Source organism: Peromyscus californicus, unplaced genomic scaffold (genome assembly GCF_007827085.1).
Source record: "Peromyscus californicus insignis strain IS unplaced genomic scaffold, ASM782708v3 Scaffold_1__1_contigs__length_55948999, whole genome shotgun sequence".
NCBI lineage: Eukaryota > Metazoa > Chordata > Mammalia > Rodentia > Cricetidae > Peromyscus > Peromyscus californicus.
In genome coordinates this window covers 54,507,076-54,523,538 of record NW_026294492.1, presented here as the reverse complement: position 1 = coordinate 54,523,538, position 16,463 = coordinate 54,507,076, and the positions used below count along the sequence as shown (strand labels likewise).

Here is a 16,463-nt window from a genome sequence, read left to right as displayed (position 1 = left end):
GGGGGTTTGGGGTTTAGGGGTTTGGGTATTTCTTTTTTAAACCTGGGAAGGAATGTTCCCAGGCTTCTACCAAAAGAGTTGGAGAAGCCGTGAACCCAAACAAGCCCTGGGGCCAGAGGGACCCTGTTTTATTAGAAAAGGCAGGGATGTGGTCTGTCTCCTGGCACTCTGTTGTTGACTGTATGCCTGCTCCCGTGGGGACAGGGGGAGCTGCTGCAGCTTGAGCGCTGTGGAGATCTGACTGGAAAGGGCACTGGGGCCCACGCCATGCTCCCAGGTGGCTGTCCCACTGTACCGGATGACGGTCACTCTCCCAGCCATGGGCCTCTGGTCAGCTCGAGTTGTGGCTGTGTTACTTCGTGGGGACTTACAGCTGGCTCTTCGAAGAGGCTGAGCCCTTCCAAGGAGGCCTCCTCCAAGAAGAGGTCCTGACATCCAAGCGCTCCGGCCGGCTGGCCAGGGTGTACTCTGAAGGCACACTGTGGAAGGCTTGGTCATCGGACGAAGACACCTGGAGTGACCCCGACGTGGCGCTTGTGATGGTGGGCGGCTTCCCAGTGTCAATGGGCCGGGTGTCCAGGTTCACAAGGTCCTGCTTCTCCATCTGGGAGCTCGCTAGGGTCTCCTCCGGCTGGGACCTCTTTCCATAGTGGTGGAGTTTCTTCTTAGCCAGGATGGAGATCTTCCGCGGATTAAATATTGACTCTCTGTGGTTGAAGGACAGGTTCTCTTCAGATGGGTTCGGGGACTCCCAGACCGTGTCCCCACCACATTCTGCCGTGGGCCTGCGCAGGATGGTGCCCTGGGTGATCAGGTCTGCGTAGCCCTCACGGTGGGAGAAGGCGTAGCTGGATCTGCGGGCGGCGGTGCCCCGGCGAAGGTGCCTCACGGCCGGCTCCACAGCCACTTCCTCACTCGGGATCTCCTCCTCCTCCTCCTCCTCCTCCTCCTCCTGCAGAGCCGAGGAGACAACGGGGCGGGGGCGGGGGGGCGGGGGAGTTAGGGTCCCTTGTCCCCCATGGGGAACACACGGAGCTTCCCAACACTGGTCCAGCCAACTGGCATCTGACCTGGAAACAGATTCTGGACCAGCTATCAGTCCTTCACATGGACCTCAGAGACAGCTGGGTTGGTAAAGCCACTTGCCTCCAAAAGCCCGTTGACCCGAATAATCCACACAGTGGTAGTCTACACATGGTAGTCCACACATGGTAGTCCACACATGGTAGTCCACACATGGTAGTCCACACATGGTAGTCCACACATGGTAGTCTACACATGGTAGTCCACACATGGTAGTCCACACATGGTAGTCCACACATGGTAGTCCACACATGGTAGTCCACACATGGTAATCCACACATGGTAGTCTACACATGGTAGTCTACACATGGTAGTCCACACATGGTAGTCCACACATGGTAGTCCACACATGGTAGTCTACACATGGTAGTCCACACAGTGGAACCAGAGAACAGACTCCCAAAACCTGTCCTCTGACCTCCACAAATGTCCCACAGCATGGACCACTCATACTCCCACCCCACCCTCACTACATAAAGAAAGAAATGTGGATTTAATAAGAGCCTTTCCTGGACTCTCCACTGGGCAGATCATCAGTCTTTCCTTGGGACCTGACTGAGGACTTTATATCAGAAAACAAAATTTTTAAAATTTCTTAAACTTGCACGCCTTTAATCCCAGCACTCAGGAGGCAGAGGCAGGAGGATCTCTGTGAGTTCGAGGCCAGCCTGGTCTACAGAGTGAGTTCCAGGACAGCCAGGGCTACACAGAGAAACCCTGTCTCGAAAAACCAAAAAAGGGTTGGGGATTTAGCTCAGTGGTAGAGCGCTTGCCCAGCAAGCGCAAGGACCTGGGTTCGGTCCTCAGCTCTGGAAAGGACTGCGTTAGGGCCGGCCGGGTGGTGGCGGGATGTGGTGGAGGGAGATGTGGCTGGGGGTTGGAAGAGCACTGCCGCTCTCCCAGCACCCACATGGCAGCTCACAGCTGTCTCTAACTCCGGTTCCAGGTGAGCCGATGCCTCCCTCCCTCCCCTGTGGGCGCTGGGCCCTCACATGGATGCAGACAAAACATCCACACACATAAGAAATAAAAAATAAATGAATCATAATTTTCTTTTCAACTGCCACCTTATCCTCATTTAAGGACAGTTTCTGGCTCTAAGCACACCACAAAGTTGTACAACTGTTACTTCCAGAATATTCTGTCACCCCTAATGAAGCCTCATTCTGCTGTGGGATGGTCTGTATGGCAAATGTGTTGCTGATTAGTCAATAAATAAAACACTGATTGGCCATTGGCTAGGCAGGAAGTGTAGGCGGGACAAGGAGGAGAATAAAGCTGGGAAGTGGAAGGCTGAGTCAGAGAGACACTGCCAGCCGCCATGATAACAAACAGCATGTGAAGATGCCGGTAAGCCACGAGCCATGTGGCAAGGTATAGATTAATGGAAATGGATTAATTTAAGCTGTAAGAACAGTCAGCAAGAAGCCTGCCACGGCCATACAGTTTGTAACCAATATAAGTCTCTGTGTTTACTTGGTTGGGTCTGAGTGGCTGTGGGACTGGCAGGTGAGAGAGATTTGTCCTGACTGTGGGCCAGGCAGGAAAACTCTAGCTACAAATGGTGCCCAACGTGGGGCAAGAGTTTCCACCTAAAACCTGAGAAAAGATTCTAAAATGGAGCTAAAAACAGCTTCCTAATTGTCTCTCTCAAATGAGCGGCAGCTGCCGGTTTGAGCTACTGGCGGGTTCCTAGCTCGACCTGCAGTATGGCAGGAATGAGGCCTCTGCAAATGGCACATTAAGCTGCATGGTGGATTTAGCCTTTGCTAGTACAAAACAAAAAAAAAGAGGTTTTTGGGCTACACGGTGCTTGGATAAAAGCATAGAGACCAATGATAGCTCCCAGAGCTGGTGGAAAACGCCATGTTGGGAAGCTGAGGTGGGCAGAGCCAGCAGCCACAGCTGCTGCAGTTTAAGGCAATAGATTCACAATAAGACAGATTCAGATGTAATAGTTTACAATGTGTGTAAAAGATACATAGGCTTGAAAGAGACAAAAAAGGTGATATATAGAGTTATAGAAACAAATACATCGTTTTAAAAAATAAAGTCTTTAAAGAGACAGTAAAGGTAGTATAAAAAATAAGCCACCTAAAAATGGATATTACACAGAGAATCTGGATTGTGTTGTCTTTGGGATTTTTAACTGCAGAAAAACATTTGATTGTAAAAGCTGTTGAGTTGTGCCAAAATGTATATTTTAAAGATACCTTGACTTCAAAATTTGGATGTAAGAACGTGTTGCTTTAGAAAGGAGTCTCTGCTTTTGTTCCCACAGAAAGCCAGAGGCTATGGATTTGTTCCAGATTAAGATACATCAGGTTTGACCAGCCAAGACCCCCTTAAAGGTCTCCGATGACACCATGGCCCAGATGATCCAACATCCAGAACGGTTTGAAGGCAACTGGCTCAGACGATACACCCTCATGGACTACTCCATAATCCTAAAATTTTCTTTGTGTCCCCATAAGATACAGCGCCCCCCTCCAGCAGGAAGTAGTAAGAGAAGCTACGCCCAAATTCCCAAAATATATGTAATTTTACTTTGTTAAGGTTAAAACCTTCCTTTTTGAAAAAAAAAAAGGGGGGGAAGTGCTGTGGGATGTTCTGTATGGCAAATGTGTTGCTGATTAGTCAATAAATAAAACACTGATTGGCCATTGGCTAGGCAGGAAGTGTAGGCGGGACAAGGAGGAGAATAAAGCTGGGAAGTGGAAGGCTGAGTCAGAGAGACACTGCCAGCCGCCACGATGACAAACAGCATGTGAAGATGCCGGTAAGCCACGAGCCACGTGGCAAGGTATAGATTAATGGAAATGGATTAATTTAAGCTGTAAGAACAGTTAGCAAGAAGCCTGCCACGGCCATACAGTTTGTAACCAACATAAGTCTCTGTGTTTACTTTGGTCGGGTCTGAGCGGCTTGGGACTGGCAGGTGAGAGAGATTTGTCCTGACTGTGGGCCAGGCAGGGAAACTCTAGCTACATCATTCCTATGAGAGGTTACCTGCCCCCCACAGTCCCCGTCACCCACACTCCACTTCCCACCTCTGGGCTCCCCATCATGGAGTCCCACACTGTGGCATTTGTGTTTGGGTCTCTCACTGACCACGGTGTCTCTGAGGGTCCCTCCAGGCTGTGCCCTACTATCATTCTTTTTGGAGCCTGAGCCATACTCCAGCATATGGCTGGGCCACACATGGTCAGCCCACGGATGGATGGATACTGGAGCTACTTCCCATTTTGCCTAAACTATTCTGAAGCTACCTGCCTCCCTCCCTGGGCAGGAACCCCTCTGTGTCAAGGAGTACCCTAAGACACACACCATGCTCAGGGATTTGGGCCTCAAGGACACCGGGAGTCCCTGGAGCACAGTGTCTGTGACAGCTGGGAGGAGGGGTCGGTGGGGGCGTCCACAGCTCTGCCTCACCTTAAGCCGCAGTTTCAAAACAGTTTTGCGGATCACACGAAAGGCCAGGACTGGTAGCGTATTCAGGGTCACATTGAGCATGATCACCAGCAGGTTGGCAGGCTGGCTGAGCACATTGTAGTCAGCGATCTGAAGACAAAACAGACAGGAGGCGTGAACACCAGCGCCCCCCTCCCCTCAGTCACGGGGCACTACCCCGCCAGCTCCCCTCCTCCAGATGACGAGAGGTAACTGCCTCCTGTCCATCCCCTCCCCTACACAATGGAGGCTCACACAAAAATGGGAAGGTCTTTGGTGAAATCTTGTACAACCACATGCTCTGGGTGAAGCTTGTCATGAGGACGTAGGAGGCGAGGCTGAGCACGATGCTGCCCACACACAGGAGTGTCCAGTACTTAATGACAAGAATAACCTGCACGGGGAGCCAGGAAGTCAGCGATGGGAGGCAGGACACGGAGCCGGGGGTTCGGGGAAGTCAGCATTGGGGGCTGGGGAGAGTGTCCGATCTCCAGCACCCATGTGGAAGCTGCTTGCCGGGTGTGACCGCACACGCCTGTCATCCCGGCCAACCTCTGACTAGATGGGAGACAGTGACCAAAATCTGCAAAGCCCACGGCCAGATAGCCTGACCACATACCCAGTTGTGACGGTTTCCTTCCAGATTAAAGCATTTCATGCTGCAGGAAGCTCCTTAAGCAGGAAGGTAAACAACACAAAGTAGCTCCAGGAAGTCCCTGAAACTGACCAAATGCACTAGGCCTCTCCCTCACAGAGTGACCAATAATGTCACTGAGACCAGCAGCCTGTCTGGAAGACACAAAAACCAGCTGGGCTGCCTGAAGAGGTTTAGAACCCAAGTCACTTGGAAAGGCCACTCTCCAACTTGTCATATGCCTGCAGGCTGTGCAGTGTGCCCCAGTTTTTGTGAGTTGTCACCATACTGGGTCGGGCTTTAGTGAAGTCACTTCTGTTCCTGTGAGTGACCCCTCACCACACTCCTGGAAGTGCCCATGAAACACATCGGTCCACCATGCTGGACTTTGGTGGATCTGCACTTTGGTCTGTCGTGGACTCCCTGTCTGGGGTGGGGAGACTGGTGTATCGTGTGTCCCCAGGAGGTCTTGTCACATAACAGCAGCAAAGGACAAGACTACGCCTCAATCGAAATCAGTATCCAAGGGAGTCCTCTGACTTCCACAGCACGTGTCCACACAGGCAGGCACATACCACGCACATTCTAAAAGCATTCTTGAGTTGAGCACGATGGTGCACACCTTTAATCCCAGCTATCTGAAGGCAGAGGCAGGTGGATCTCTCTGAATTCAAGGCCAGCCTGGGCTACAGAGTTTCAGGTCAGTCAGAGCTGCATAATGAGACCTCATCTCAAACAAACAAACAAACAAATGAAGAAAAAGGTAAGGAGGAGAAGAAAAGACACAAAACACAAGACACCCAAGACTTTTTAGAGGGTGGCCTGAAGGGAGGGCTCAGCAGTTAAGAGCCTTGCTGCTCTTGGAGAGGACCTGAGTTCAGTTCCCAGCTGTGGGGATAAAGCTTGCCTGGAGATCAGAGTGTGGAGCTAGCCACTAGTTAGCTGTAGAGGCCAGACAGTGGAGGCTCACACCGGTAATCCCAGCACTTGGGATCGCATGCCTTTGATCCTAGTACTTGGGAGGCACACGCCTTTGATCCCAGAACTAGGGAGGGGGAAACAGGAAGTGGCATGGCTGGACAGAGAAAGGAGTATAAGGCGGGAGGAGACAGGCGCTCAGCCCTTTCAGGCTGAGGAGTTGGTGAGGTGAGAGGTGGCTATGGCTTCCTCTTTTGTCTCTCTGATCTTTCAGCATTTACCCCTAAAAAAAAGAAAGAAAGGAAGGAAGAAAGAAAGGAAGAAAGAAAAGAAGGAATGTAGAAAGGATGGGATAAAGGGTGAATTATTGAATCTACTCTGAAAAAAAAGGGGGATATAGATAGGATAAAGGGGTAGATTATTGAATCTACTTTTTTTTTTTTTTGGTTTTTCGAGACAGGGTTTCTCTGTGTAGCTTTGCGCCTCTCCTGGAACTCACTTGGTAGCCCAGGCTGGCCTCGTGAATCTACTTTTAAAAAGCAACTACTTGTTTTAAATAATTTTGCATTGATATGGACCTTTGTATATTGATACAAAGTTGAGATTATTTTTATTAGAATATACAGTACATACATTTCTAATCTTGTTCAAGGCATTGTACCTATATATCTCATTTAACAATGTAATGCAAATTGCTAGTCATTGAAAGTTATTATTACAAACTATTTAGGATAATAAAGAAATGAAGGTTAATAGTTAGTCACCTATTACAATTAAACTTGCAGTCATGTTAGGTATGTTTTCAAGGTCAAACAGATATATTTTAGGTAGACAGGTGATCTTCAAACACTTCAGAGATTTACAGAATATGGCATTTAAACTGTTTTAACATAGTTTTTTTTTTTTTTTGACAGTGAGCCATGTCTACTCCAGGCAGCACCAATCTACTTCAGAGAAGATGATGGGCATAGAAGAAACTCCATATGGAGTTCACTTTCTTTGTGGCCAAAGTTAGTAACTGGGCAAGAAACTGCCCTTGCCTCAATTGCTGACGGTATGCTGTCCAAACGGACAAGCAGGACACAAAACAAAGGACTGCCGAACTTTGTCGAGACCAAGTAGGAAGGCCCTTCAGGAAATCCTGCTCCACAGAGGAGTCTGTCAGATATACCAGGCCTGTAGGCCGAAGATGGATGCCCCAACACTGCAGAGGAACCCTGGGTGACTGCCAGGCAGCTGGCCATTTCTGTCATTTCTCACATATTTTGGAAGTCCCTTACGTGCACTTTCTCCTTCTCAGGTCTCTGATGGAGTTTATAGTTATAGTTTTCCTTGTTACCAGATTCAGAAAAGAAATTCACTAAAGAGGTGTAAAGTGTATAAGGTTGAGAGACATTAAATATATCTGGCTCCCAGTTTTTATTATTAAAACCAATTAGGATTCATGCTCCACCCAGCACCCATGTCAGCTGGCCCACAAGCACCTGTAACTCCAGCTCCAGGGGATATGATGCCCTCTTCTGGCCTCCGTGGTCTACTGCATGTGTACGTGCACACGCGCGCGCTGCGCACACACACACACACACACACACACACACAACACACACACCACACACAGGAGAGAGAGAGAGAGAGAGTTAAAATGAAACAAATCTGTTTTCTGAGACAGTGTTTCTCTCTGTAGCCCTGGCTGTCCTGGAACTCTGTAGACCAGGCTGGTCTCGAACTCACAGAGATCTGCCTGCTTCTGCCTCCTGAGTGCTGAGATTAAAGGTGTGCGCCACCGCCCTGGCAAAACAAGTCTTTTTCTTTAAGAGGATTGAGTAAAAAGTCAGTGTGAGGCAGAGGTATCCATGGTTTCTCAGGAGTCATGGTTCCACCTACCTCCATGGTGATAGAAAGCAGCCCAGATATTGCCACCAGTACCCCAAGGGACTGGTAGTCACTGGAACTGCCAGACTTGGAGATGTCATGGCTGACCAGCACCGGTACGAAGAAGTTGATGATAGATGTGAGGGCGCCGTGGACAATGGCTTGCAGGAAGATGCTGTAGTTGAACAGCTCATCTTTCTGGCCAGCCACGTACAACTTGGGCATCTTTAGGCTCTTCTCAGCAGTCACGTCCTGGACAGGAGGCAGAGGCTCTATAGTGGGGTCAGGAAGTGGTGGAGTCTGCAAGTAGGGCTCAAAGAGCGTCTCCAGACGTTCATTTCAGCACGTGGTAACGCACTCAAACCAAATGGCCCAATTTTTTTCCCACCAAAATAAATAAGTAAATATGTAAAATTTAAATGTGGGATAGACTCGAAACCCTTGTCTCAGTCCCACCTGTCCTCTCTGGCAGGGTCACTCTGGGTCGTGAACGGGAGGAACAGCAAAGAGCCTTCCTCTGGAACCCTCTTCCCATTACACAGAAGGCTGGATAGAAGACCTGGTTCTCAGGGTGCCAGAACCTCTCCAGCCAGAGGCCCCCCTCCCGCAGACCCCATGAGACAGAGCTCTGGAAAGAGCAGGTGGTCTGCTGGGTGAAGAGAGACAGGACACAAGACCTGCCTGGCACTCACCTGCTCAAACAGACCGATGTACAGGACTGGGAGCGTGGAGTACATCAGGTTAAAGAGAGCCAGGAACCAGCCTTCATACAGGGGCTGCAACGGAGACCAGACCTCACCAGGGGCCCCGCGGCCCGCGGCCGGCCGCCCGGGACAGGCGGCAACAAGGACAGACGTCCAAGTCTGGCACTTTAGAGGTTCTACAAGCCAGTGGAGAGAATGAGCTTCTAGACTCTTCTAGAATGGCATCAGGTTTGATTCTGACTAATGGAGCTAGAAGAGACCCAGGAAGAGCCGGCTCAGCTCTTCTCTTGATGCCAGACCTGACTGAGCTAAGAATAAACACCAGGAACCCAGAGCCTGAGCACCCCAACCCTGGGGAGGCTGATGCAGGAGGATGTCCAGCCTGGGCTACAGTGCTCACCTTGCACTCACAAAGCCTTGGTTTCACCCCAGCACATGTACTCAGCGGGGGAGCCCCCAAGGCTCTGTGCACAGTAGGTCAGCACCCCACCAACTGAGCTACAGCCCCAGACACTCACTCTGTGTTCTGAAACAGGTCTAACAACAACCTAGCTCTATTTTATTTTATTATTTTGGTTTCTCTGTGTAGCCTGGCTGTCCTGGATCTAACTCTGTAGACCAGGCTGGCCTCGAACTCACAGAGATCCACCTGCCCTCCACTGCCGCCCAGGCTTTACCTTGAACCCATGGTAATCTTCGTGCCTCATCATCCTCAAAACTGTCATGATAGGGGTGCACCACCACACCTGATCTGCCCAGGTAGTCTTGTACTAGTGGGCAATCCTCCTGCCTCAGCTTCCCTAGTGTCAGGATGACAGGCAAGGGACCACGCATCCTCCCGCGCTCCCCACACACACCTGTGCGGTGAAGCCGTATGAACAAGGAGAACCAAATCTGGGCCATCATGCTCGCCACCGTCTTGTAGAAAAAGTAACGCAGGAACTTGCAGACGCGCATGTAGGACCAGCGTCCATGCACAAGGAGCAGCCGCTGCAGGTAGCAGAACTGGGCCAGCACGTAGTCGCTGTTCTGAACGGCCTGCATGCCCTCCTGACCCGCGAGGCCCACGCCGATGTCTGCAGCTGCAGGGGCCACGGCAGCCGTTACCAGGCACCCTGGGCCCAATCCTCAGGCTCCACCCCCCAGGCACACCCCCAGGCACACCCCCAGCACCCACTCTTGATCATGTTCACATCGTTGGCTCCATCTCCGATGGCCAGCGTCACCACCTGCTGGTATTTCTTCACCAACGCCACCACCAGGGCCTTCTGCTTGGGTGTCACCCTGCAGCAGATGACAGCCTGGCATTTGGAGGCCAGGTCTACAAAGGCCCTCTCCCGCCGCTCTTCGAGGCTCTCGCCAGTCTTGGGGGTGACTGACGGGGATGGTGCCAGGGAGGACCCAAAGTTTCGAAACATCTGGGAGATCCTCCGCGCCTGGAGAAAGTCCATCCTAGACATCACCGGCTCCTGGTCGACCTCATCCACCACCGCATTCTGGACCAGAGCTCGGGGCTCCTTGCGCAAGGACAGGAGCAACTGATCCTGGGGGTGTCCGAGGTGGGAGACGGGATGGGGAAGAGGGGGCTTGGGTCACTAGGCCCGCATCACTGTCCTCGGCATGTCCCCCACCCCAAGTTTCACCAGCCCGACTGCCCCTCGCCCCCAGTGACACTCACCAGGAACTCCCCATTGATGATCAAGGCCATGTTGTGGTGGGTCATCATCTTGAACGACCTGTGCTGTTCGCTTTCGTTCCAATAGTTGTCCAGTAAACGCCTGTTGGGACATGGGATGGATGGAAAAGTGGCGCCATCGTCCTACCCATGGGACGGTGTGAGGGTGGCAGGGAGGCCGACCTGCTTACTTGATGTCCTTATCTTCCATAATGATCATGTTCTCCGACAGCAGCTTGCACGCGAAGCCGATGTTCACCGCAGTCTCTGCAAACCCAGCCAGGTGCACGCACTTGGGCTCAGCGCCGGATCCAGGAGCCCCGCCCCGCGCCCGGAGGCCCCGCCCACCACGGAGGTCCCGGTTCCTTGCGGCCTCCTCCCCCCACCTCCCGGCTGGCCGCAGTGATTGGTCCGGAGCGGATGCTGTCATAACAGGGGCTGGCCATCATTGGGAGGCCTGGGACTTCAGCCGCTGGGCCTAGGGAGTCTGAAAGGGATGCGGGTGCGCGAGATACCAGGGAGCTGGGATAGAGTTGGGATCCTGAGGCCCACCACACTTTGAGGCAAACACAAAAATGTCAAATTTATTTGAAAGTCAGAAGCAAAAAGTCAAAAAGAAAACAAACTGAAAACAAAACAAAAAATAACCAAAAAATTTAAAACTCAAAAATTGTCTATACAAGGGTACGAGGGAGCGCCTCAACGCTGACCTGGAGGCCCACAGGAGGCCACCTCAGGCAGGTGTGTGAAGGGTCCCCACCCGGCTGTGTGATGGTCACGACGAAACTCTCCCGGAGCACCGGGGTTGCGCGAGGCACGTGTCCCACTCCTGGGGACAGCGCTGAGGGCGCTGCAGCCGGTGGGACAGCGACCCAGGTGCGGCAGAGCCGGGACCCACCTGGCTTGTCCCCGGTCAGCACCCACATTTTAATGTTCCCCTTCTTGAGGCAGTTGATGGTCTCAGGCACGCCGTCCTGCAGCTTGTCTTCAATGGCTGTGGCTCCCAGCAGCTGGGGGCAAGCACAGGGTTAGACCACAAGACCCAGGTCCAAGGAGCCCAGCCGGCCGGTCCCCACCCTGCCGGTCCACCCACCTGGAGGTTCTGTTCCATCTTGTTGTACACCTGGTGCAGGGCCTGCGCACGGTTTCTGCAGCAAGAGGGCGGCCTCCTGGTGCTCAGGTTCCCATTGTTTATAGGCATCCTCCGCCACCTCCTTGTAGGCCAGGCACAGGGTGCGCAGGGTCTGCTCCGCGAAGGCCTGCGGCAGCCGGACTATGAACACCCGACCACCAGTCCTTAGGGTCCTGCTTATCCCAGGGTCACCAGCGCCCTCGTCCCTCTGGACCTTTGCACAGGTGGCACCCTCTCTGCTAATATCCTCCCCATGCATGGCTCAGACAATTCTTTCTTTCTTCCTTTTTTGGTTTTCCCAGACAGGGTTTCTCTGTGTAGTTTTGGTGCCTGTCCTGGATCTCACTCTGTAGCCCAGGCTGGCCTCGAACTCACAGAGATCCGCCTGGCTCTGCCTCCAGAGAGCTGGGATTAAAGGCGTGCGCCACCACTGCCTGGCTCCAATTCTGTCTTGAGACTTGATAGCCCAGGCTAGCTGAGTTCCTCACCCTCCTGCCTCAGATCTCCAGAGCTAGGCAGGTGCTGTGTGTCTACACTCCGGTCCCCCCCCACACACACACCCTTGTAATCCACCCACCTCAAGGTCCCGGTTCCAGGACTCCTCCTAACATCACCATGGGGAGGGGACACTTTTGACCCCAGCATCCTTCAGGGTTCTCCCTTTCAGGCCCTTGGGCAGATTTGAAACATGTTTACTCCTGAAGGCCAGGAAAAGGTGCCTACTTGCTTCTCATGTCCCTCTATCCCATAAGGGCCCCTGGAACTTTGACCACAACTAGTGGCTGACTGGGGTGGGGGGTCGGGCTTGACTGTCAGCTGGGTCTCCATTGTGATGGACACCTCAGACAGGTTCTTCACTGGACCTCAGTTTACCCACCCACTCTATGGAAAGTTGATCCATCTGATTGAGCCCCTGGACTCTGGGTCTTCATTTTGAAGGACCTGAATGCCCTCTCCCACAGCAGAGAAGGGCACCTGAGAACCCTCAGCAAAGCCCTTGGACACACAGACACTCCCGGCCCTGCAGGTTAGGGACTGAGGGCAGGACAGCTCTGAGTGAGAGAGGGGCCTGGAGGGGGTTTATGGCTGTGACTGGAAGATTCAAAGAATGACAGACAGAGCCATCACCAGAGCGTGTGCAGAGGTCCACCTGCCGCCTGAGCTCAGAGAATGTGCAAGTGTTGGCGGGACAGCGGGGGACAGCCCAAGGGACACAGGCCATCGGGAGTCAAGACACAATCCTCCAGCACTGAGTCAAGGAAACCTGGAGGCCAGCTGAGGTTGGGAAGGGACCAGGTGAAGGGGCATCTGAGGTCGAGCCCAACCCACCCTTGGGTACCCTGTGTGAAGTAGAAAGACACTGAAGAGTTCAGCACCTCTCGGCTTCTGTGTGGGTGGGGGTGGAACAAGGTAAACACGCGGATGAGCAACCTGCCCAAACGGAGGGAAGGCCTCAGTCTGCACCCGCTCACACTGGCCTCTCCCAGCAAACTTACAGCCAAGACTTCCTCTGTGGTGGCCTCCATGACACCCTTCTTGTGAAGACGCTCCAAGATGACTGTGTCTGCACCCTTGGTGTAGATGGCAGATGGAACCCTCTGGGTTTCGGACTGTGGGGGGAGGGTAAGGCCCTGATGTCTGCTTGCCCACTGCTACAAGCACAGGGGTGACAGGGAGGAGCCTGGGGCTCACCCAGCACTGACATCCGCTTTCGACGCTGTTGAAATCCATCATGGCCAGAACCTGGTAGACCCGTTCCTCCCCCAGCTCCACCAGGGTGATGGTGTCCTGGGTCCGAGACAAAAACACGTATCCAAAGTTCCTGGCAGCGGTAACCAGTGCTTCTTCATCAGGGGAGGCCGCCTGATACAGCAGCTGATCTGACCGATAAAGGGGGTGTGGGTAAGAAGGGGTGAAGGGTGTGGGTAAGAAGAGGTGGGGGGTAGGGTGAAAGGGAGTGGGGTGTGTGGGGTAAGAAGGGGTGAGGAGGAGGGGCAGGGGTGAGGAAGGGTGAGGAGGGGCGAGGTGAGGAGGGGCGGGGGTGAGGAGGGATGAGGGATGAAGAGGGGCGGGGTGAGGAGGGGTCAGGAGGGGCGGCCAGCCATCTCCAGCCCCTTAGACAGGCTCGCACAGCAGACCCTAACTGCAGCTCCCAGGCGGAGGGGCGTCCGGCCCTGGTGACCCCGGTGGCCCCGGACGCCGCCCGCCCGCACTCACTGTCTTTCTCCTGGACCATCACGGTGTGGCAGATGGCCAGCAGACGCCAGAACTCCTGCACTGCCCTGTCCTGCTGGCCTCGCACCAGGGACTCCAGCTCCTTATTGTAGAACTGGAGTTTGCCGTCGGCGAACAGGTTCCAGGCATAGGGGTTCCGCTGGGAGACGGCGGGGTGCAGGCAGGCAGGGTCAGGCCTCTGCCACACACGCCATCCAGGCCTACCCACGCTGCTCCACCGAGGCAGGGTCCACAGGGCTCACCTTTCGGGAGAGTACCATGCTCATCATCTGAATCTGGGGAAAGAACCAGCTTCAGGATTCGCCCCCCCCCCGCCCCGAGGCCACACTTTTGGGATCCCCTGGCTCCTGCCCCTGCTTCCAGGGGACACGTTACACATTATTACCGAGCTAGGGTTCTGAGTTTAGGTGTCCGTTAGGAGACCCCTAGGGCAGCCTCACTAGGAAGCTGTGGGGGCGGGGCGGGGCGTCACCGTAGACGTGGCCGTTGATACAGCACTTCTTGAAGGTCATGATGTTCTGTGTCAGAGTCCCGGTCTTGTCTGAGAAGATGTACTGCACCTGACCCAGCTGGTCGTTGAGGCTGGTGCTGCGGGCCTTGGCGGGCATGTCCAGGGGCTCGTAGTACATGTTGAGGTCCCAGTTGATGAAGAAGCTGTTCCCCAGGTAGATGAACTCGGCACTGCAAAGGGCCCAGGCCATGCTCAAGTCAGGTTTGCTCCAAGTTCACACCCTGTGGAGAGGGACCCCCAAGGCCTGCCCAGGAGCTTACATGATGAACATGGCCATGGGCACCATGACGCTGAGCAGGATGAGGAAGCCCCAGAAATGAAGAAAACCTCCATGGCCTCCGTGCGCTGGTGCAGCGCCGACACGTAGTAGTGTTTGCCTTTGAATTCTTTCACCGTGAAGGTGAAGCCCAGTGCTAGCAGCAGGGAGCCGATCACCAGGGACACGAAGATCTGTGAGGTGGATGGAGACGGGTGGGGGCCTGCACATGGGGTCCAGCAGACATGGGGATTCATCCAGGAGGGGCCTGGGGTAAGGGAGGGCAAGAGGGCTCTCTCGGGGTCCTAGTCCGGCTTCGGAGCTCTTTGTCTTTAATCAAAACTGGCCTCTGAGTCCTGACCTCCTGCATGAGGCTACCACAAAACATAACACAAAGGAGCCCAGGGCGGGTCTGTCACCTTAGTGCTGGGTACAGGCGGGGGGGGGGGGGGAATGGAAGCTCAACATTAGCCCAGGCTGTGTACAGCAATAAAAAGAAGCAGGAGGCAAGGGGGGGGGGGGTGAGGGGGCAACAGGGATCCAGGGCGTCTGCAGAAGAGTAGGGTCATCACCTCACTCTTCAGGGTCCCCCAGGCTCTCCTGGACGCCTTACCAGGACCACCAGCTTGTTCATCAGCAGGTCCAGCTGGTCCTCTTCAGATGAATCTTTCCACAGTTCTTCATGATCTTTGTGTCTAAACCTGCAAGATTTATTTCCATCTGTCATATACCTGCACACCATTCAAATGTCCACCCATCTATCCATCCACCTATCTATCCATTCAGTCATCTGTCCATCCATCCATCCATCCATCCATCCATCCATCCACCCATCCATCCATCCACCCATCCACCCACCCATCCATCCATCCACCCATCCACCCACCCATCCATCCATCCACCCACCCACCCACCCATCCATCCACCATCCATCATCCATCCATCCATCCACCACCCATCCATCCACCATCCATCCATCCACCCACCCATCCATCCACTCACCCATCCATCTATCCACCCATCCATCCATCCATCCATCCACCCATCCATCCACCCATCCATCCACCATCCATCCACCCACCCATCCATCCACCATCCATCCATCCATCCATCCATCCACCATCCATCCACCCATCATACATCCACCCATCCATCCATCCACCCATCCATCCATCCACCCATCCATCCACCCATCATCCATCCACCCATCCATCCATCCACCCATCCATCCATCCATCCACCCATCCATCAATCTATTCACTCACCCACCTGTCCATCCTTCCTTTCCTCTACACAGCAACATTTTATTTTCTCAGAGACAACCAGAGTGTTGACCACTAGTCTATCTGACAATACCCAGGGCCCATATCATGCAGGCTTTGGGGTCCCTCATCAACTTCAGGGTTCTCCCTCAGTTCCCCAATCCAGAGGCCCATGCGCTGTACCAGCGTAGATGACCAGGCCGTAGCAGGTGTCTGTGTTGCGGATCTTGCAGCCACGCAGGAGGAGGTTTCCGATGTCCAGTGGGTACTTCCTGCTGTTCCACTCCAGGCTCCCCACAAAAGTCATGCATCCGGCTGTTGGGCTCCTCACACGTCACTGTACCTGTGGGACCCGGTAAGCAGCAGCCACACGGCCTCAGCATTGGTCCCAGGCCTGCGGCTTCCTGCCACATTCCTATCGCTACCCAACTCAGGCCACCCTACTGGGTCCACACTCCTCCCTGGCACCCCAGCACCATCTCTCAGCTCCCTCTGAAATGCTCCAAAGTCGACCATCATGGCCTCAGGACTTATGCGTATTCTGTTCCTGCACCCAGTCACCCTCCTCTTTCCAGCCCCTTCCCTTGCGGCTGAATCTTGGATGAATGTCGTTGCAGTGTTCATGCCTTCAATGACATCAGTGTTTGTGAACCGCCCCTCCTCAGACATCTCTGTGACCTTCACAGGCCTGTAGAGAGATGGTCCACAGCAGGCAGGAAGACAGCCCTGCT

At 53.7% G+C, this 16,463-nt stretch overlaps 1 protein-coding gene across 1 annotated transcript in view; it reads right to left on the bottom strand.

Annotated features, from left to right (window-relative positions):
• Positions 1–352: 352 nt before the first annotated feature.
• The window catches only part of LOC128115159 (phospholipid-transporting ATPase IK-like), a 27,122-nt gene continuing 11,011 nt past the window's right edge, over positions 353–16,463 (bottom strand). Inside the window, 26 exon segments of the mRNA XM_052745655.1 lie at positions 353–934; positions 4,516–4,643; positions 4,789–4,927; positions 7,970–8,209; positions 8,650–8,733; positions 9,519–9,542; positions 9,544–9,743; positions 9,839–10,205; positions 10,340–10,439; positions 10,528–10,603; positions 11,235–11,346; positions 11,430–11,483; positions 11,485–11,595; positions 12,965–13,051; positions 13,053–13,078; positions 13,161–13,184; positions 13,187–13,348; positions 13,686–13,844; positions 13,949–13,978; positions 14,176–14,384; positions 14,475–14,532; positions 14,535–14,664; positions 15,084–15,118; positions 15,121–15,171; positions 15,916–16,033; positions 16,035–16,075. Of these exon segments, the coding sequence (XP_052601615.1) occupies positions 353–934; positions 4,516–4,643; positions 4,789–4,927; positions 7,970–8,209; positions 8,650–8,733; positions 9,519–9,542; positions 9,544–9,743; positions 9,839–10,205; positions 10,340–10,439; positions 10,528–10,603; positions 11,235–11,346; positions 11,430–11,483; positions 11,485–11,595; positions 12,965–13,051; positions 13,053–13,078; positions 13,161–13,184; positions 13,187–13,348; positions 13,686–13,844; positions 13,949–13,978; positions 14,176–14,384; positions 14,475–14,532; positions 14,535–14,664; positions 15,084–15,118; positions 15,121–15,171; positions 15,916–16,033; positions 16,035–16,075 (3,347 nt within the window).